General features: G+C 41.1%; 1 protein-coding gene across 3 annotated transcripts in view; it reads left to right on the forward strand.

Moving 5' to 3' along the window:
• The window catches only part of PDE10A (phosphodiesterase 10A), a 248,225-nt gene extending 237,742 nt beyond the window's left edge, over positions 1 to 10,483 (forward strand). For 2 of the 3 annotated variants that reach the window (XM_087425040.1, XM_087425041.1), the window contains exons 22-23: positions 2,120 to 2,208; positions 4,781 to 10,482. In XM_087425040.1, coding sequence (XP_087281166.1) covers positions 2,120 to 2,208; positions 4,781 to 4,901 — 210 coding nt within the window. In that variant the 3' untranslated portion in view covers positions 4,902 to 10,482. Of the gene's footprint in view, positions 1 to 2,119; positions 2,209 to 4,780 lie in introns of all 3 variants that reach the window. The other variant, XM_087425039.1, reaches the window with a different exon arrangement.
• The last annotated feature ends 11,223 nt before the right edge of the window (positions 10,484 to 21,706 follow it).

The raw sequence follows: 21,706 nt of genomic DNA on the forward strand, positions 1-21,706 counted from the left end.
GTCGGCTTTTCCTAACAAATAATGCATAGCATTTTAGTACATCTCAAGTTTTGTCTTAACAAAAATTGACATTAATTATTCTCTTTCCAGGTCTCCCTGCATAATTCATGTTATTTTTTTGACGTTTTGAGAGCTCTTGTGCCTTGTTAGTTTTGCATGTGTGCATGTGTGGTGTGATATTTCTCAGATTACAGTCGTTTTAAACTACCCTTCTTCTAATGTCGTAAATAAGGAAGTTAGTTTTGGACAAATATTTATAATATAGAATTCAGTTTAGAAAACATTTTAGAAAATTCAAAGGATGATGGTTTTGGATAAGTTCTCAAATTTTCCTACTTTATTTCAAGTACTTTTATTAACTGTTAATACAAAAGTGTAGGCAAGTCCATAGCTCATAGAGGCACCAGCACAGCGAAAGGCTGTGTGTTTGTCTCCTCCTCGTTGGCTTCAGTGAACAGTGTATTCATGTCCTTACCCAGTTTTTCTGATGGATGCTCCTTGTTCCCTCTTTACTGAATGCACATCTGACATGCCTGTCATGCATGTTACGTGTGTATGTTGCAGCTTAGTTTCTTTTCAATATTGTTTATGGACCTGGCCGATATATGTACTCAACAGTGATCAGTCTTTTGCTGTCTGGTGTCTGCTTTTCATGTCACGTTGTATAAGACCTGTCCCATCTTGAGATTATTTAAATATTTGCCTAAATTTTCTTTAGTTACTTTTTTTGTGTCATCACTTTATATTTGATTTGTTAATTCATTTGGAATTTATCTTGTTATATGGCTTAAGATGGGGGTCTAACAAAGTTCTTCGTTCCAGGTGGTTAAACAGTCATCCCAACAGAATGCAAAGGATAGCTGAAAATGTCATCCGAGGATGGGCTCTGTCCTAGTTTATTTAATTAAGAGAGTAGTTTGTTTTTTGCCAAAATTTCAGATCCATTTACAGTATGAGAGAGTTTTAAATAAAATATTTCTGTGATCAGCTAATATTTTACCAAAACTATATTGCTTATGAATTGTGATTACTGTGTCATTATTCTCTGCATTAATAATAAAATACTCTACTTTCCAATAATTAATTTCTTTCTTGAGATCGTCTACTCCATGACGTCTGCTAAATATAAAAATAAGAAAGTCTTTGCATGAGCTATAAAGTTAAAGATGGAAAAGCATAGGCATTATTCTAGTAAGATTACTGTGATGATAGACTTCACAAGAGCAGAGAACAGAAAGGAAACAAGCAGATTCGATTCTTCCATATCCTTTGGTGCATCTCATTGAAGTTTAGTTTTGTAAAGAAATTGATAAGCCATGGTTTGGGGGTCACCTCATCCAAGGAGCCAATTTTATGTTGTATGTATTGTCAACCACATGGGCAGTTATGTATACCTAGACAAGCTGTGTACTCTGGTGAATAGTATAGCAGATCTTTTACATGTGGCCGTCAGTAGGCCATTCTGAACCAGCATCACTTATTCGCACAGTGGCTCAGAATTCCTAATAAAATGTTCTTTAATATATTTTTTAAAGTACCACAGATTAAAAACTGAAATCTGACATATTGAGAGAACTGTAACCTGAGAGAACTATGATAAAGTCAATGAGATTTGTTTTGGGTCCAATAAAGGGAGGAGACAGATGAGGAAAATTTCAAGACACCAAACAAGATACCAAAAGCCAAGAGTAACAAACAGATAAAACACCCTGCAGTGATTCCTAAATATTAAGTTGGAGAAGAGTCATCCATGTAGAATAGCAGGTTGACTTTGAAATGTCTATGAAGAGTACTAAATTTGACCAGAGATAAGAACCAGACTTGAATTATAACTTGATTGCTCTATAAATAGAATCTCATTGACTGTTGTACTTGGGTTTTAGATTAACATCTTTTTATGTTTTCAATTTTTATGTGTTTTATTTTGAGAATGTATTTTAATGCATTTTTAAATGCACTCTCCAGTAGTATTCATTGAGCCCAAATGTCACCTAGCAAAACTAGAACATTTAATTTTATAGTTAGGCTGGAGAAATAGAAAATTCACTTGAGAAATATTGTGCTGCTAGAATTGCTAATGTGCAATTGTTTCTTGTCCGTGGTTTTTGCACCGAGGCAGCTTGGATTCTACAACGCCGTAGCAATTCCCTGCTACACTACCCTTACCCAGATCTTCCCTCCCACAGAGCCCCTCCTTAAAGCGTGCAGGTATGTACATAGTTCAAGCTGTGATGTTATTTAAAAAAATGACTAAGACTCCGTACAGGCTTTTTGCTCCATCAATGTGTGTATGTGTCTTATCTACAGCTTACAATAAATATAATTTTATGGGCTGCGTGTTTGCCTAGGTAACAAGTAGATGTCAAGAGTATTTATTCGTAAAGTCTTTCATTCACCAAAAAGGAACAAGGAGTTTGTTTGTTTGTTTGTTTTTATGAGGCAGAGAGCCCCGCCCAATGCTGTTTTTAAACAGATGGGACAATAATGTCTGTTCAGGGCTGCTCGCTTGAATCACGCAGTTGATTATTGAAATGGAAGAGGGGGAACCTTGATGGAATCTTCTCTCTCTTTGTTTAGTTTTCTTCCCAAAAGAAATGGAAGCCATCTGTTATCTGTCCTAGCTTCAGATATCTTTGTGTCCTTCCATCATCTTTTCTGAGGGGTGAGCTCAGCTAAGAACGTTGGAATTCTTTTTAAGATCTTCATTTTACTTTGAAAAGAAGTTCCCTCTGGGGAAAGCGAAGGATGATGGGCAAAGCAGCCTTGTGAGTTGATTTTCTGCAGATGAATTGGTGTCAAGGAGATTTTTCTGACCACTTAACCAGAACCACACTTGATGGGTGGAGTGGGTGCATGGGGGTGGGGGAGTGGGGGGGTGGACTGAGGACAGACGTTTGACTAGATAGTTTTAAACAAAACCAAAAGCTTTTAGTGTACTCCCATCCTCTGCTGTTGAGACTTATTTTTATGAACTAAATTTTTAAGGAAAGCAAACAAACAAAACCAACAAGCAAGAAGATGAAAAAAATCATTTCATTTTTTTGGTGAGGAGGATTGGCCCTGAGCTAACATCTGTTGCCAGTCTTCCTCTTTTCGCTTGGGGAAGGTTGTCGCTGAGCTAACGTCTGTGCCAGTCTCCCTCTATTTTATATGTGGGACGCCACAGCAGCATGAGCGGTGCGGAGGTCGGCGCCTGGGACCGAAGCCGCGAACCCCGGACCGCCAAAGCAGAGCGCACGAACATAACCACTACGCCACGGGGCCAGCCCCTGTTTTGTTATTTTTTACTTAAGTTGTGATTTCTCTTTCCTCTCTGCTCCCAGGGAGATGAACATAGCATCCTAGCTTCTTTTGTTGAGCCATCACCGACTTTAATCAGTGGTTAGTTTATTCAAATATTATCTTACTGCGTAAGGGCTGAGCCATGTGGGCAGTATGGAGTGTGAGCTAGAACTCCTCCTTGATGGAATCAGGTTGAAAAAGTGGATGCCCCACCAAATTGAAATCCAAACAACATGTCGGAGGAAAAGAGCCTGGGCAATAGTCAGAGGTCCTTTCATATCCAAAAATTCTCTGTACTTTATGCTAAATATTTAGACCCAGCAGAAGGAATGCTTGCCGTGATTATCAAGCACTGGGTTTTCAGTTGTCTTAGCAGCTTTCCTGCATTCTTGCTTCAGTGTACTTGGTTGAACCACATAATCTTTTAAAGACCCTTTTAATCTTAAAAAAATTCATCATGTATCATTGGTGTCCAAGGAAACGTAGGAAAGTTAGTGTATGTCTTTCTTCCAATGTATCAAAAAATCTCTTTAGGTTCTGGGAAAATGATGCCTGATGATATGATACAAAAGTTAAAAGTGTTACACTTTTCAGGTTATATTTTAGGGATTTCTTTTGTCCAAAGGTGTCTTAGCATGGGTGTGCTTTGTATGAATTTTGTGTTTGCCTAAGCCAAGGTTCCCTTCTCATTTTGACTTTGTATATAAGGAAGCAAAGTGCAAGATGGGAAATGTTGATGAGATCTCTGCCTGGTTAGCCACAGAGGGCAAGATGGTGGTCACGCAGTGGTAGTTATCACACTATTAAAGAAGATTAAGATGCGTGCAACGTTTGAACTGCAGATATTGAGAGAGTGGGAGAGAAACGAGGCTGCATTTGAGACTAGAGGTCACCAGAACACAAATGCGGTTTTACTGTAACAAGGAAATTTCAGAAGTTTGTACCAGGGGTAACTTATGGTGACTTTTTATTTATGACACAGTGTTCAAAATCAGCTACTCTCCAGTTCCAAGTGAGGTGTGACAGGGGCTGAAGCCTCATGGAGGTGCACTCTTTCCACCCTGCAGAGTCTGAAGGCCCTGACTGTTCCTATTGGTGCTGAATGTTCTTGCTGCTCAGGCATCCTTCCTGTTCCATCTATCCTGCCTGTTTCTCAGTAGTAAACCCTATGGCTCATTCTCCTTTTCGAGTTAACCCTTCAAACTATCTGTCCTAAGCCTCGCTTTCCTTTTTGACCTTGCAGTCTGGAGCTGGAGGGATGAGGTACCCCCCCAGGCTTTGGTGGTTCAAGGCTCTTCTGAGGACACTCAGCTGCAGTGCCAAGTCAGGGAGACATAATGGGAGCCTGCCTGGCCACAGCAGGCTAGTTATTATCACAGTCAGAATGACACCAAAAAGCCACCATGACTAGTCATGCCACAGGATGGTGTGGTTAATTTTTGAGACAGAATCCAGAAATCCTTTTTAAACATCCTGTCACTGCATCTTTCATCCCTAGGAATAACCTCAGCCAGTGGGAGAAGGTGATTCGAGGGGAGGAGAGTGCAGTGTGGATCTCGTCCCAACCAGTGGCCCAGGGGACCTCTGAGAAGCTGCCTGTGAAGACAGATGACTGCTGATGAGCTGTCCCACCTCAAGATGCTCGTCTAGCTTCTTTGACTTTTCTTCCTTTTGTTTTTGTGGGAGGAAACCTACACCTGGTACCTGGGATGCAAACCTCTTCAAGAAGGTAACATCGAGTCAATATGTCAAGCAGATGACTCCCTGCCAGTCTCATCTGTAAAGCATCATAGACAGTGGTCAACTAGGACCACCCCATGACCAGAAATCAGCTGTCCACATGACTCCATTGGACTTGTGAACTGGCCTTTTCTAATAGGCTAATTTGCTGAGGCCTTAATGGAAATGGACAAAAATTATTCAGAAGGGGGTACTTTTCCATTGTATCTTTCTAGTGAGGGTTTAAAATGGTACTATTATCATATTGTACTTTGGCTTTAACACCAATGTTGCTTTGATGTTGTTGGTTATAAATAGGAATTTTTACACATTACTGTTGTGAATGTTCATGTGTGACCTACTTGTAATTAGCGTGAATTGTAGCAGACAGCCTCAGGACACGTGTCATCGAGGTTACGGAGTAAGAAGTGTCATTCTGCAATCAGTGATGGAAAATAGTCAGATTCTTGTTTCAGAGCCTCATGAATTAAAAGTTAGGTGGACTAAAGTGTATCCTTTAAGTTTATACTAAAGGGCTTAGATGAATAAATTTAACACTAAAGGAAGTAGATATTCTGTCCTCTGGAGAAAAGATGCAGATATACATCATAATAAATTCAGAACTCTAAGTATCAATTCAAAAGATATCAAAGAATATTTTTAAAATTTTTTTCTTCATTGTAATCTTGGCACATTTACTAAACCCTTTGGATAAAGAACAAAATAAAAGCAAAGCATATAATTTTTTTTTAACAGAGAAGTCTTATGGATGTAAAATGTGAATTTTTAATAATGATTCCTTTATATTTTCATTTGGTGTCATTACAAAATTTTAGACTCACACTCAAAATGAAAGATTTTTTTCCTGTAAAATTATTTAGTTAAAATGCCATACATTTCTCTCAAAATCAAATTAAACCGTAAAATTGAAGTCTTCTGTAATTTTTACTTTGATCTGCTGCATTCTTCTCCCATTTCTCCCTTCCTTGTGTTACTCAATCATCTTTCCTAAGCTTTCTGTCCATAACAGGGAAGTAGAAGAAAACAGTGTAATTGTATGGTCGCTTCTTTCTGCTCTCTCTACTCTGGTCAAGATCAAAATCTACATAGAAACCTGTGGTTTGGAGAGTTTCTTCTGTATAATTTTTGGGAGACTACTATTACTCTACAGTGTAAATGCCTTGAAAAAACATACAAAAGTAATAGTCTGGACCCCTTCCTACAAGGATTATAAGCCAGTCACTTCTGGTGCATATTAATGCTGTACAGATTTTTAGCACAATGACACAGTAACCTCCGAAGCTGTGGTTAGTCCTGACCTGAAGGAGTTAAAGTCTCAGGAAGTGACAGGCCAATCCATAACAAATAGCTTATCCACTCTTCACGTGGCAGGAAACTGGAATATTACTTTTAATAAAATAAATTTTTAAAATACTCTTCTACATATTCAATACTGTACACATTGTTGTTCATGTGAGCTTGGGTTTTTGCAAAAAAAATTAAATCAGATGTTTCTACAACATGGTTTATTTATGTTGTAGCAGCGTTAGCTATACGTAAACATTGTTCTTATTTTAAAATTAACACTATGTGTTCAATTTCCTTATGGGCTTCTGAAAGTTGCCATCTTCCCTACATGGAGCTCCATTTGCTACTGTAATTATACAATATGAGGTAAAATGAAATAAATAGAGAAATACCACTCTGGCTAGGTACACACATCTATGTATGAGAGAGAGCAAGAGTGATACAAACACATCCACGAAAAATAAAAGTCAGCTCCATTCTTCAAAAATGGTGATTTTTTGTGCTGGAAAATGTGTATTGTTTGATAAAGAGCTGACAAGAAAGTGTCCTTTTTATGTTAGTGTAGTCGTAGAATTGAATGCTAAAAAGTTGCATATTTTTCCACATCTAAATTTATGAAACTGGACCCACTGATTTCAACTTGCACAAAAGTTAATTTAGTCATCTAATTTGACTTGGAGACTGATTTGCAATGGGGGAGGAAATATCATTTATGATTGTTGTTTAACTAAAAGGATTTTAAAAGAATGCATGAATTTTACTTCTTGATATAGAAAACAGTCATGGGGGGAGAGAATCCTATGGCTATTTTTGCATCTAAGATTGCTGTTCTGCTGAGATTATTACAGAAAGTTCTCTTATTTTGATACAGCCAGGTGTATTATATCATGTGATCTATACTTTGAGCAGTTTCCCAAAGAAATGTATATCAGTTAATTGGTTTATTTCTCATGAAATATTGTCATAATAGGAACAAAGGTTGACCCAAGGACTATATTCGAATGTAAACTGTTAATATCGCTTTTACCATGTGTAAGATTTACTTAGGAATCATAGATTTATCTAAAATAAAAGGGCCCAGGATGCAGTGATATATAGTTAATCTGTTTTGGAAAAAATGCAGTTAGCAGTAATTGTGCATTTTGGCAGATATATTTAGCGGACAAACTTTTGAGTTCTGTTCTCATCTTCTTCCCAGATCTTTTCTTAAAAGGGCAGATGGTTTTTATTACCAAAGCTTTGATGAGTTTCTCCTTAAGGTGGTATTTTATATTGGGCCAAATTTCCCCTGTTCAGTATAAATTTGGTAACCAGCTGTGAGTATATTTAGAATGTTTTATTTGCAGAGATTTTTATTAGTTGTGCTGATTTATATAATACACACAGTTTTATTGTCAAATGCAATGATTCCATTATCTTTCCAGAGATAGTGAATATATTTTTTAACTAAAAATTTTCTTGGAAATGCATGCCACCAACAACATGAAATACTGAACTTGGGCAGTGGAATAAAATTCTAAAAAAATGCAAGCATCTTATGAATTGATAGTTGACTCTGAATTAATTAAATATAAAAACATAAACAAATGCAATTGATGTGGAAAGTAATTCTCAAAAATAGCCCTTTGACTAGGGCAGGAGTGTGATGCATTTCCCAGCGTTAGTTATTTCTAAGAAGTGCATGAGAAACCAGTCTTGGAAGAGAGACCCCAATGAATTATTCACAGTTGTCCTCATTCCAGACTCTTCTCTCAATGAAGAAGCATCTGTGCATATGATTACAATGCTACTCGAAGTGACTTGTTCTCACAGCAACTAAAACAGAGCTAATTTGAAACTAGATCTGTTCAGTGTAGGTTTCCTCTTTTTAGCATGCTTTTAGATTTTTTAAAATTTTATTTTGTACAATCAATCTCAGTGAATTTTGCTTTATTGGATGTTCAGCCACTCTAGATCTGTTTGTACATGATACACATAATTGCATAAATCCTTAGCTACCTGGAGTTTTTAGTAGATTTAGTTTTGAGGATTATGTTTCTGGTCTTTTAACTGAGAATTAAGGTTTGAGCTTTAATAGGACTCAATTATTCACCACGCCTTGGCCTGTGCCTTTATTTTAAATACTGTCATTTTTCTTCTTCATTCATATAGTCATTATTTTGCTTTTCTTGCTTAACTCTAATTGGAAACATTTAAAGGGACACCCATGGTTAATTTTGTCAGGTTGAATGAATAGGACCTTTCTCTCCTCCTCAGATTTCTCTCCTTTACTTGGTTTCATTCACATATACCCTCATCACTGCAACCAATGAACTGCTCAGATTCAGTCTTTTTTTGCAAGAACTTCCAAGAACTGTGACGCTGATTATGATGTGATTTTGTTGGCATTCAGGTACATATGCATGACTTAGATTTTGAAAATCACTTCTATCTTTATATATTTCAAATATATATTTGCTTCCTACACTTTGCTGATTTTATTTAGGGTTAATTCTTTAAAGACTTCTTCATTTAGTCACATTGGTGTATCCCTTCTGTTGCAAGTATTAATCTGATTTTGAAATCACTGTAAAATGTGCATTAGCCGAGCGTGTTCTCAGTTCTTGCTTCTCTGTGCTTGTCAGTAGCACGTGGCTGTTCTGTTCTCACCCTTTGCGTAAGTATTTATCCTGATAACACATTTTGCCAGTTCCTTTAAACACTTACCTTAAATTTAAATTAGTGAGACAAAGACATAGACTTTGTTTCCCAAGAATCGTGTTTAAAATCCAGAGAAGCATTACTATCTTCCATCAGACTCTAAGCCTTTCCCTTCTTCTCGACCCCACAGTGGGAGGCGCGCTGTGTACGTGGCACATCTTTTGACTGCTCTTTACAGCAGATGTGGGGGAATCGTGACCGAGAGCACGCGGACCTGAGCGTGGCTCTGCTGGAACACAGAGTAGTGTCACCCAAGGACCCAGACAGACACTTACAGCCAAATCCAGACTGCCAGGTAGAGAAGTCGGTTTACACATGTCAGGTTTCGGCTCATATTTTTGAGGTACTGTAGATTTGCAGAAGTTTAAATGGAAAGTTTTATTCCCATTGTAAATTAAATCTTAAAAGTGTTTTACCTAGTACTCTAGCCCACCTAAAATACCATTATATCACGGGCATGGCAGCTTTTGGTATTTTCTTCAGTCACCTTTATACGCAGTCCCATGCCAGATCTCAAATAGCCTGTGTAAATCACATATAGGAGTATTATTTTCCATACAATCTGCTGTATGGTGTCTATTCTATGTATTCGTTTAGTGCGCACATTGAAAGTGCAATAGATTTATCTGTAGAAGGTGTTTATAGACAATGCCCCTACCTATTCACCAGACCCAACCCAGTGACCCAATTGAAATAATGTGCTTGCCCAAAACACTGTGAAACAGTTACCAAAATCTGTAGAAATGCAACATCTTGAATCTCTCTGTAGAGAAAGGTGACTTTATTTACAAGTCTACATGAACAAAAAAGAAGCTATGTTCCTGCCTAGCTGAGGCATCTGCGAGTTTGCTGGGATAATCTCCTTGCCGCCCAAAATGCTGGAGTGTGATACAGGTGACAAGCTATCAGAAACACAATGTGCAAAATAAACTGATATGTAGAGTCGATGGATCTGTATCCAGAGTTTTAATGGGCTCTCTTGGAAGGAGAAAGAATTGCAGGTGAACAATATCCAACTTCATTATAGCGGATGAGTTAGTAAATTTAAAAACATTATTTTATATGTACGACATATAAAGATCTTTGTAAAATGCGCAAGTGCAATAATTTAAAGAGGTCTTAACTTTGCATTTATAAATTATAAATATTGTACATGTGTGTAATTTTTCATGTATTCATTTGCAGTCTTTGTATTTAAAAGAAACCTTAACTGTTATGTTTGTATAATAGAACAGTAATCATTTATTATAACCTAGGCAAATTGTAAATAAATTCATAATTCAAACAGCTGGTATATATGCATATATGGGTGTTACATTGCAACATCTATCTTTGTTTTACTTACATGCTTAGAGCTGCAAGAAATCTTTTGTGGATATGTAATTATACATATAAAGTATATATATGTATGATACATGAAATATATTTAGAGATGTTCATAATTTTAATGGATATCCTTTGGTGTGAATACTTGAATACAGAGTTTTTAAAATATCATCTTTCACGTTTATCATTTGCTCTCACTTGTGGGGAAGGTAAAAGACATTTTGTATGTTGAGGGAAGCGCAGGGGCCTCGTACAAGTTCATTAGCAAACACTCCAGGCCTTGTTTGCTTAGAAGACCCCAAGTTCACATTGAAGTAAGGTTTAATATTTGCTTCAGCCATTTCTACCAGAAAGGATGAGACAACATAAATGTTAAATTTTATAAGATGATTTGTTAACTCCATTGCATAATTTTAAGGGGTTAAAGACTAGTTGGGGAAACTGTGGTCTTTTAGAACGACCACTTCAGGTTACAAAGCTAATGACCCTGAGCGCTGACCCTGAGACACCTGAAGTAGCTTCTCTGGCCGTCAGGGTCCTCAGGAACAATCCAGTTCTCATGGCTCAGAGCAGGAAGACTCCATGGCGCCGGCATGGTTACGAGGAAGCACTAGGATTCTTTCTCCTGTAGTGAAGACAGTGTTCTCAGCTAACCCTCGCAAATCTGTATAGCATGATAAGTATACTCGTGGCTTGGTTACGAGGAAGCACTAGGATTCTTTCTCCTGTAGTGAAGACAGTGTTCTCGGCTAACCCTCGCAAATCTGTATAGCGTGATAAGTATACTCGTGGCTTTCTCTTTAACACTCTGCTTAAGGAAATTGTATTTGCCTACCTCTGCTTGTTATCAGGTGGGCAGGCAAACGATAAATATTTAAGACCAAAAAGCTAGGGGCTGGCCTGGTTGTATAGTGATTAAGTTCACGCATTCCGCTTTGGCAGCCCAGGGTTCATGGGTTCAGATCCCAGGTGTGGACATACACACTGCTCATCAAGCCATGCTGTGGCAGCATCCCACATACAAAATAGAGGAAGATTGGCACAGATGTTAGCTCAGGGCCAATCTTCCTCACTAAAAGAAAAAAAGTTAAAAGTTTAATTCTATCTCAGACCTTCCCTAACCATAAACATTTAGAGCTAAATTTAGCAGTAAACAAAATGAGTGTTTACTGGAATAAAGACCTGTTACATTGTTAAATATGTGACCACAGCCTTGTTAATTAGACACAAGTGTGGGAATCCCTTAGAACAGAATTCTTCTGCATCACCAAACTCTTACTAATGGAATGCCCCCTGAGTGCATAACACTGTATGTGTTATAGACAGGATTTTTGTTAAATATTTATTTTCTGTGAAATTAAAGTTTACTGTGTTAAAAATAAATTTCATGAGCTAATATACCATAAACTTATTTGGTAATTCAAGTTCCAGATTGGTATTCTGTAAAGCTGATCTGAATTTGAATCCCTATCTTAATTATGCATGTGTCTGATTTTTCCATCAACTTTACTGTAACTCAAGAGCTTGGAGGAGAGTAACCTTTCTCCATCATATCTATTTCCTGATGCAAAAGGAACTCTGAAATTCAGGGCCAGCCCTGTGGCGTAGCGGTTAAGTGCGAATGCTCCGCTGCTGGGAGCCCGAGTGCGGATCCTGGGCACGCCGCACTAATGCACACCGCTTGTCAGGCCATGCTGTGGTGGCGTCCCATATAAAGTGGAGGAAGATAGACACAGATGTTAGCCCAGGGCCAGTCTTCCTGAGCAAAAAAGAGGAGGATTGGCATGGATGTTAGCTCAGGGCTGATCTTCCTCACAAAAAAACAAAAAAAAAAAGGAACTCTGAAATGCAACACTTATCAAACAAACATTTATTCAACATGTATTCATTGGGCACTCAATGTGTGGAAGGGATGTAGTGGAGAGAAATGAAGAGAAGAGGGCAGGACACAATGTTTGCATAGGTTTGGCTTGGACATCTTCAGCTCACCAGACTTTGTCACCTTGTCATTATGTCCTATGTGCTTGTTCCTTTCTGTAATTAGAGTCTTCATAGGCATAGTTCCCTGAGAGATAAAAGGGAAACCACACATTTACAGACAATCTCACACATTTAAGAATTTTTTTTAATGTTCCAAATAATACACAATTGATGCTGTTCTTATTAAACTAAGCCTGATGAAACAGAAACCAGAGGTGCTGTTCCATGTGCGCTCTCTTGTCCTCCTCTCCCCACACCCTTCTCCCCCTGTCAAAAATAAAAAAGGAGCCTCCCATCCATTACACAACAGATTTAGACCTTTCCTTAATTGACGTGGAAGAGAGAAAGGAAAGTGACTAGCGATAAAATCAGGAATTTATTTAAAACATCAACTTCCAAATTTTTCCTTGATAAGTATATATATTCAGACAATGTCTAGCCTCTCTGATATCTGTGTCACTAATTAGGTAGGACTCTTGGTCACAATGATGCCCTTAGAGCCTAGTAAATGCTCAGCCATTAGAAAAAAAAAAGATTCAAACATTTTGACACACAGAATAACTATGACACACGAATGTATTGAGAAAATAACATTTACCCGCTTAAGCTTGCATTGACTAAAAAAGCCATGTACTGAGCACCCCATTTCCTAAGCCTTCTGGGTAATTGAATTTTGTCCATGTGAAGTCATGACTTGGGGGTGTGACTTGGAGATCATCGGTTCAACCTTCCACCAGCCACACAAGATTGCATACTCGTCATTTCTGATGGATGGTCATCCGACTTCATCCCCCAGGGGTGGAGGACACACTACCATAATGTAAACCAGACGACTGTTTGACAGCTCTAGTTGCCAGAAAGTTCTATCTAAAGTCATCCTGAAATCTGTAGCTTTATACTTTCTATTCCGAGATACTAGTTCTGTACTAGCAGCCCCATGGAATGTCCACTTCCTCTTCTATCTGACAACCATTCAACTATTTGAGGAAAGCTATCTTGCCTCCTTATGCTCAATCTAGTCTTCTTTAAATTTTAAAAAATACATTAATTGGCTTAGGAACCTGGCTATTTTTGACATTTCTCCCCCTAGAAATTTGCCGGCGACCTTCTGCTGGGCCCTTGCTTACTACAGAACAAATTATTCAAGTTGGCCAGCTGGGACTCAGGGGGCATCTCCTGTAGCCTCCCCTCTCCTAAGGCTCAGTCACATGGAATGCACATTGCTTCTTGGAGCATCTGTGTCCTTTCAGGAATATGCCACATAAGACGCTTTCTACCGGAATAATCTCACTTTGTTTTCTGCTTAGTCAGCTCATCCTTAGAAGCTCAAATCTTACCTCCACTGTTGGAGAATCTCTGTTCCTCCCAGGCAACACATCACTATATGCTCCCTCCTGAATGTCTTCCCTTGATCCCCCGTATTTTGGGAATATGGCTGAAATGCTGCTCCTCACCCAAACTGAAATAATGGACATCAGCATATATTGAGCACTTACTATTTGTCAGGCACTTTACTTGTACCAATGCAATCCTCACAACAATTCTCTGAATTATGCATATTATATTTTAAGATGAGGAAAAGAAGTTAAGTAGCTAGTCAGTAAGAAAGCAGACCAGCCAGATGCAGGGACTTGTGCTTAAGCACTACGCTATCCTGAAATGGGCCTGGATTCAGTACCTGTTTGTAAAGCGTGCCACTTGACTAATGTAGACCTATCCACCATTCAAGACGCTAGTCAAGACCCCGACCCCAAAGCACTAGCTCCTCATAAATGCTCCTCCTTTTCAATCCTTCCCTCCATGAGGAGCAGGAACTCCAAGGGAAGAGGCAGCAACAATCAGCTTTTTACTTTCAAAATAAGATTCAGAAATTCATAGTAGCTGAAATTTTGAGAGAAAAGTGTTTATGGATATTTAAAAGCTGACAATCTAGCTGAAACAAGATGTTTTCAGATTTTTCTGCCTGGACAGGGGAAGCAAGGAACATGGGAAAGAAAGCAATTGAGGGTGTCAATATGCACTCCCCAAGAGGAGCCCCCACCCTGCTCTCGGTGAGAACCAAGGTGGGGTGGGTAGGGTACTTAATCTCCAGATCAGTCTTGGGGAATCTGATCAAGAGGGTCCTCGTGCCTGCTTTTTTTCTAGAGCCCGGAGAGAGTGGTGCATCTCCCAGTTGATGTCTGAAATCCCACCTGGCATGACAAGGAGCAAACATTGAACAAGAGCTGCTTGAGGTGAGCCGGTGAATGGAGCCCACAACTCCACTCTGTGGGGTGACAGCCCCAGGCAGAGCTCAGAGGGCAGCTCCCGAGCCAGAGAACCAGCAACCAGAGGGAACATTGCTCATGACGTAGGGGTGTAGCTTTGGATGGCAGCACATGCTCTGTGGTTGGGGGACAAATAGGGTCTCACTGCCTCAGTGAACACCAGCCCACAGAAGCAGAGACTGGCTCAGGGGACATCAGTGAGGTCAAGAACCAGGGAGGACATTGCAACCATAGCCCACCTGGGCAATGCAGCACAACGGGGGAGCTTACCTACTCCTTGCTCCTAAGCCCACACTACAGCGCCCACCCCAGTCATCCCAGACCTTCCTCAGCCATACCCAGAACTCAGGTGGGAAATGAGCATAGGAGAAGCACTTCTAATTTGACTGATTTAAAATGCGAGGGAATTCAGGATGCAGTAAGTTCAGTAAAATTTGCCTGAACATGACTGAATGATGTTTCCTTCATTGGACAAATTAGGAATTCAAGGCAAATTAAATACAGTTCTAGAAAAATAGTTACAGTTTTTCACTGAATTCAGGGCCAGTGGAATGTGCATTTGCTATACTGACATAGCCTATTCCAGGTCTCACATTCATGGTTCCAATAGTTTAGAGACTTCTTAACCTGTACTCAGAAGGGTCATTTGAGACTGACAGCCATGCAGTGGCCCGAGAGTGACATGGGCTCTACTATAGAGTTAACACATAAGTCTCCGTCTCACAGGATTAATGACTCACAGTGAGGTGCTATTGTCAATGGCCAAGTGTCCTCACTAGGGGAGTTGTCAAAATTTCTGTGTAAGAGTTGCTTTTCTTTCAGAATAAAAGAGCTACTCCTGTTCAATGCCCTAGAAACCCTCACAGTCTGTCTGGGTCAACCCAGGTGCATTAGTTAGGGTTCTCCAGAGAAACAGGACCAGTGGGATATACACAGATATGCACATACGCATACATATATGTGTGTATATGCCACTGGTCCTGTTTCTCTGGTGAACTAATACACACACACACACCAAGGCATTTATTATAAATAAAATAAAATTATATTGCTATAAATGACCCTTCAATCCTCCCACCCCCACAAAAAAGAAATACATGTTGGTGCCATTTCATTTAAGGACAAAGATGCTTTATAAAAGGAATAAAACTAATTCATTATTTCTCAAAGCATGTTGCTGTACCTTGAAAAAAAGAAAGTTTTGTGATTAAACAAGTTTGGAGGCTACTAGAAGAAAAGAATTGATGAAGATCCTCAAACTCCTCCAGGACTCGAGTAGGAACTCTTCTCGGTATATTCTCGTACGTCAGAATATTTGTCAGATGTCTGTGGAGGAGAGGGGATCTCACTGTGCAGCGTTGAGAAGAAAGCGAACAGGCGCAGGGAGAGCAAGTGCCCACGTCATGTCCTGTAGCTCGTAAGCCAGGGTGGGGTGGAGCATCCCGGTCTGTGCCCTGCGCCCTGCTCTGCAGGCAGGTGACTGCCTTGACTTCTGTCTGCAGAAGGCGAGCACCAGTAACCATACTTCCATCTATAACTTTAAAAATATCATTTATATTTTTTTTATTGACTTAAACTCTGGCTTGATTTCTTATTAGAGTAACGGTGTCACTCCCCTCCCCCCATCACCTCAGGAGATAAATCCTCTTCTCTGCTACACGGCCAGGAAAATATCCATTGACAAAACACAGAACTCTCCTCTGCTTCACATTTATACCTCGATTGCTGCCAGATCTGCCTTCACAAGGAAGCATTCCCACTCTCAGAAACCTGAAGAAAAGTCTGCCTTCTTCCTAACGCTGATCAAAGTGGGAGAGCAGACACCTCCCAGCGAGGAGGTGTAATTGTCACTTCTTTCTAATTTTGTATTCAAGTACTAATAGGCCACCTATTATTATTCTTTTTAAAGGGAGCCACTCTGTTCCCAATGAAAATACAAACAATGCTGAGTGTGGTTAAGAAACAGGACGTAATCAGCAACGCCAAGCATTTTTAAAACAGGTGGTGGAAAGTCACAAGTTCGCTTGTCCCATTGCTGTAGGTGTGACTGGGGATGAAGGGCTGGCTGCAGTGTTTGTGCCGTCAGCACCGAGACGTCGCCCGGGGTTTGCACTTGCTGGTGCCACTTGCTGGGGAAATTAGAAGGCCATAATACCAGGTCTCTGCTTCCTGACAGAGCCACTCTGGAAAGTGTTCTATGCCTTAAAGGCACTGCCTCCACCGAATCCCACGTGGGAGCCACGCGGCTCACTTCTATTTGTACTTTCCTAAGAATGACATTAATTCGGGATTACTGAAAAGGTCTGGTGGCCTAGATGGAGTAGGTGCCTGGCTTTGCTTTGTTTTGGGTGGGGACAGGGAATTCCCTTCCCCATGTCTGCCCCGGCTTCCCTTTGGCAGGTTATGTGCCCCTCTTAGATGTGTACCAGGTCATGGAATCGAATGCCCCACTTCGCTTAGACTTGCAACATTTCCTAATCCACTGGCTTCGTTCCTTAAACATGCTCAGATCTCTCCAATCATAAAAAATCAAACAAATACAACCCACCAGACCCCAAACCGGCAACAATCTACAGTCCTCTACTCCAGCTACCACCTTACCTCCACTGTCCCATCAGAGATGAGTTCTGAGGAAGGGAGTCTGTCTTTCACCTCTAGCTCGGCACCTTACCCTTCCCTCATTGCTCTGGATGCCAGAAGTCTCTTCCTTTGGCTCTGTGTGTGGTACGTCCGGTCTCAGCCTGAGTGTCACCTCCTCTGGGAGGCTGCAGTCAGCAGAATAATGGCCCCCAAAGGGGTCCACGACCTAATGCCCACGTGAAGACGTCGGGTCACACTGCAGAGGGGAAGTGAAGAGGCAGATGGATTGAAGGCTGCTAGTCAGCGGACATGAAGGTAGCAAGTATGTGGCCTGCATTATCCAGGTGCGCCCACTGCAATCACTAGGGTCCTTATAAGTGGGAGAGGAGGCAGAAGAGCATCTGTGATGGGAGAAAGACTCGACCAGCTGTTGCTTGTTTTGAAGATGGAGAAAGGGGCTGGGGGCTGACAAATGCAGGATACCCTGGAGGCTGGGAAAGGCAGGGAACGGATTCTCTCCTAGAGCTTCCAGAAGGCACGCAACCCTGCCGACACTTTGACTTTATCCACTGAGATCCATTTTGGACTTCTGAACTATGGAAATGTAAAATGATAAATCTGTATTATTTTAAGCTACTAAGTTTGTGGTTATTTGTTACAGCAGCAACAAGAAACTAATAGGCCTGATCATCTTATCTAAAATCGTTAGCTCTGGGCCGGCTCTGTGGCTTAGCGGTTAAGTGCGCGCGCTCTGATGCTGGCGACCCGGGTTCGGATCCCGGGAGCGCCCCGAGGCACCACTTCTCCCTCCAACGCCAGGCCGAGTCCCACGTACAGCAACTAGAAGGATGTGAACCTATGACATACAACTATCTACTGGGGCTTTGGGGGGAAAAAACTGAATAAATAAAATCTTAAAAAAAAAAAATCGTTAGATCTTAAAAATAATTATTAAATTATATAATAATTATTAAAATTATTACTGCTTTTAAAATTTTTAATTTCCCCTTCACAGTTTAATTGCAGATTTTCCCTCTCTTTCCAACTAATTGGCAACCTCTTATTGGCAACGATCAGACATATGGCAACATGCTGATGGATGACACCCACCTGGTGGTGAGAAAGTGAGGGACCAGCCACCCTCACTGCTGCTTGAACTGGAGAACTCGCTCTGCCTCCATGGAGCACACCTTGATGAGACACATCAACACTCCCTGGTCACAAACCCTTGGACTCAGTGGCTCCTCATATCTACCTGCATATTCTCACACCTGTGAAATGACCTAAAGGCAAGCAGTGGAGTTTACTAGCAAAAGAGTGGGATGAGCATATACGTCTGTCAACGATCTGTAGACTGTATAAATTGCAATAGAGCCACAAAATGGAATATTACAGAGCTATTAAAAAAGTCAGCTTGCTCTTTATGTACTGGCATGGAAGGATTTCTGAGACTTTTTTTTAAGAGAAAAAGTGCAGGTGGAGGAAAGAGTGAGTAGCATGCTGTCACCTGTGTAAGGGAAGGATGGAGAGGTTCTGTGTGTTTTCCCGTCTGTGGATGGACTGTCTGTGGAGGCTACACAAGAAATGCGATGTGGTTTTCTTATCGAACCAAGTGGGCTCGCCTCCTGGTGAGTTAAATAAGACTCTACACCAGTGGAAGTTGTCTCATGAAGTAAAGTGTATTTGCAGCAAATAGGAGGCCATGAGGAATCATTTCCAAAGTCATGGTGTCCTCGAACAAAGGAAAGCAGGAAATTTTATTTGGTTGGGGGATGAATATTCAAAAGGGAGAGGCAGGTATTCGCTTGCAGAGGCTCAGTTGGAGAACATGCTTCCACATAATGAGGCTTAAGCTCCTCCTGGAGAGATCTTTGCATTAAAGATAAGGCAAAGGTCATGGGCATAGCTCTTGTGGTGAGGCTTGGTGGGTTTCAGGACTCTGGTAGTTACATCCTGGCTTGGTCAGTTTCAGGATGGCTGCTGGTTACATCTCCTTACCACACAAAAGGAAAAGAAACAACCTGGAAAAACAGTTAATTGCTTCCAAACCCACCTTTTGAGTTCCGGGAGGCCCCTAGTCAGTGACAGCTTGGCTCTGAGGAGAATAACTGGAGGTGTTGGCAGGGGGACTTTTCATTACCCATCTACCCCTCACTTAATGGCTTAAATGCTTCTGGAAAACCGTGCTGTTATGTGAAAAGCCATTACCTCAAAAATATTTTCATTATTTTAATGGGGAATCATAACGTCCTCCCTCCTGACCTAAGACAGCAATTTGCACAATTGAAAAAGCGTTTCAATGGAACATTGGAAACAATTTCAGACAAGTAGTAAACGACAGTTTGAAAGCAAACAAATGCCGTTTTTATGCACAAACGTAATGAAGGCTCGCTTTCCGGAGGAGGAGGAGGAGGAGGAGACTTGCGGAGGAGGTGGGAGGGGAAGAGCCTTGGGGGGGGGGCGGTCCTGCTGGGGAAGGGGCGCTCTTTCTGAACCATTTTCTTCATCCATTTTCAACCCTTTTGGGTCTTGTAGTTATTTTGTCTTCAAATACCACTTAAAAATAAAGTTCTATTGCAGGAAAGCACCTTTAGTAAAGGACAAAATCAAGGCTACACACGAGAAGGTCTCAGATGGGTGAAGACAGCGCCCCTGTGCCTGAGACCCCGCCTCGCGCCGCTCTCGGTCCTCCGCCCTGGGCGGGCAGGTCAATACCTCCCCGGTGATGTTCTCTGACTAGAATCTGTGTGTCCAGTAAATGTGAGGATGCCTTTGCCTTAGAGAGATGTAGAGTCAAAGCAAAGGTTTTAAGACGGGGATAAGATATTTTTAAGATGGGGGAAAAAAGCACATTTGTTTTCATGAAAGTGTTCCATCAGATGGAGAGAGAGAAAAAGAAAAGGGGAGGGTGGGGCGGGGCTGAAAAGGCAAGAGGACAAGGGATCGGAGGACCCCTGGCATTTGGCGCCTTTGATGTATGGAGAGACTTCTTCCACTGTGTCAGGAGGGAGGGAGGAGCATTTGGGGTGTATTGCAGGCGTCCACCGTTGGAGTGCGTAGACCTGGAAATGCAGGTCTTGATTCTCACTTCTGCCCCGATTCACCGCCTACAACAGGTCGCCACAGTTACCTTTCTACAACGGAAATTTGTGATCGCTCTCTCTCCTTTAAAATCTTTCAACTGAAATCCGGTGTGATTCCGCGCCCGCGCACACCTGCACACCCAGCGTCCCCCACACTTGCCACCGCTCCCAGTCAGGCGGGCTTGTAATTTCGGTCTACCTGAAGTTCCTGAAACACAGCACTCTGTTTCACACCTCCAGAGCTTAGAAAGCACAAAGATGTTTAAAAAGTCCTTTCAACTTTGTCCACTCTTGCACAAATTCTAAGAGCTGAAAAAGCAGTGACTAGAAATGTTTATTTTTGACCAATTACCTTTCCAATCCATTAGTCGTTCTGACAACTGATGAGCCTCGTCCCCTCTTTGATGACAAGGAACTCCTGCCGCCCACCCATCGGGGCGGTAAACGTGGGGTCCTCCGGAAACCTCCCCATCCCCGCCCTCCCTCCGCTGTGTGTTTGCTCCGCCTGCCCTGCGCTCGGCTCACCCTGTCTTACTCCTAAGTGGTCTGTCTCCTCCACTGAGCATCTTTAGAGCAGGGAATAAATCGTGCATTTCTGCATCCTTAGCAAGTTGACAAGAGCAGACAATACTTCTTTTTTTCTTTTTGTGGAATAGGATGAAAGGAGGTGTGGACAAATAAGTTAGTTGGGATGTAGAGTCAGGCTCGTGAGTAGTTCAAATGTTTTAAGATGTGTTCCATCGCCATCTAGCGCTGGAAAACAAAATAGCCTAATACTGATTCGTACTGGTACATAGTACTGATTCGTGTGGTGAGCAGTTCTTGGTGATTCCTGCAGTAGAAGTCTGACCTGAAGGAAGATCTCGTGTGTTTTTGGCAGATCAATTCATTGCACTCATAACGTTATAATTAAATATGTTTCTGCCTCAAACACTTTGTTGAAATATTTAGCAATTGGAGAGTCACAGGTGGATTTATATGGCTTGATATTGATTTGACCATCAACTTCCTGATCTTTAGCAGATAGGGGGTGGATTAATTTAACTGTGGGATGATTTGGGAGAAACTTAGGTCTTGGGAACAAATAAATTATTTTCTTTCTGATCTAAACCAAGGATCTGAAATTCCACATAGAATGAACTAAATCCATTCTTCTGCCAACGAGCAGTATGAGGGCTGAACTCTGAAGGTGCCCCACTGGCTCGGGCACCCACACTTCCCACGGCATCTCTACTAAGGCCAGGGAGCCCCGTCCCATCCCTGTAGCCCAGCTGTGGAGGGATAGTAGAGGATGCTTCTGTCACCTGTGTGCCTGCCTGCACAGGGCAGAAACCATGGGATGTTCTACAATCCATAAAAATAATCAGCTGTTTTACTAAATCACTAAGTGATTCTGAGCAGAAAGGCTCATTTTTTCATCTCCAATAGTTGGTCATATAAAAAGCTGGGTTATACATATTT

Source organism: Ceratotherium simum, chromosome 38, assembly GCF_057802395.1.
Source record: "Ceratotherium simum simum isolate JZ-2026a chromosome 38, ASM5780239v1, whole genome shotgun sequence".
Classification (NCBI taxonomy): Eukaryota; Metazoa; Chordata; class Mammalia; order Perissodactyla; family Rhinocerotidae; genus Ceratotherium; species Ceratotherium simum.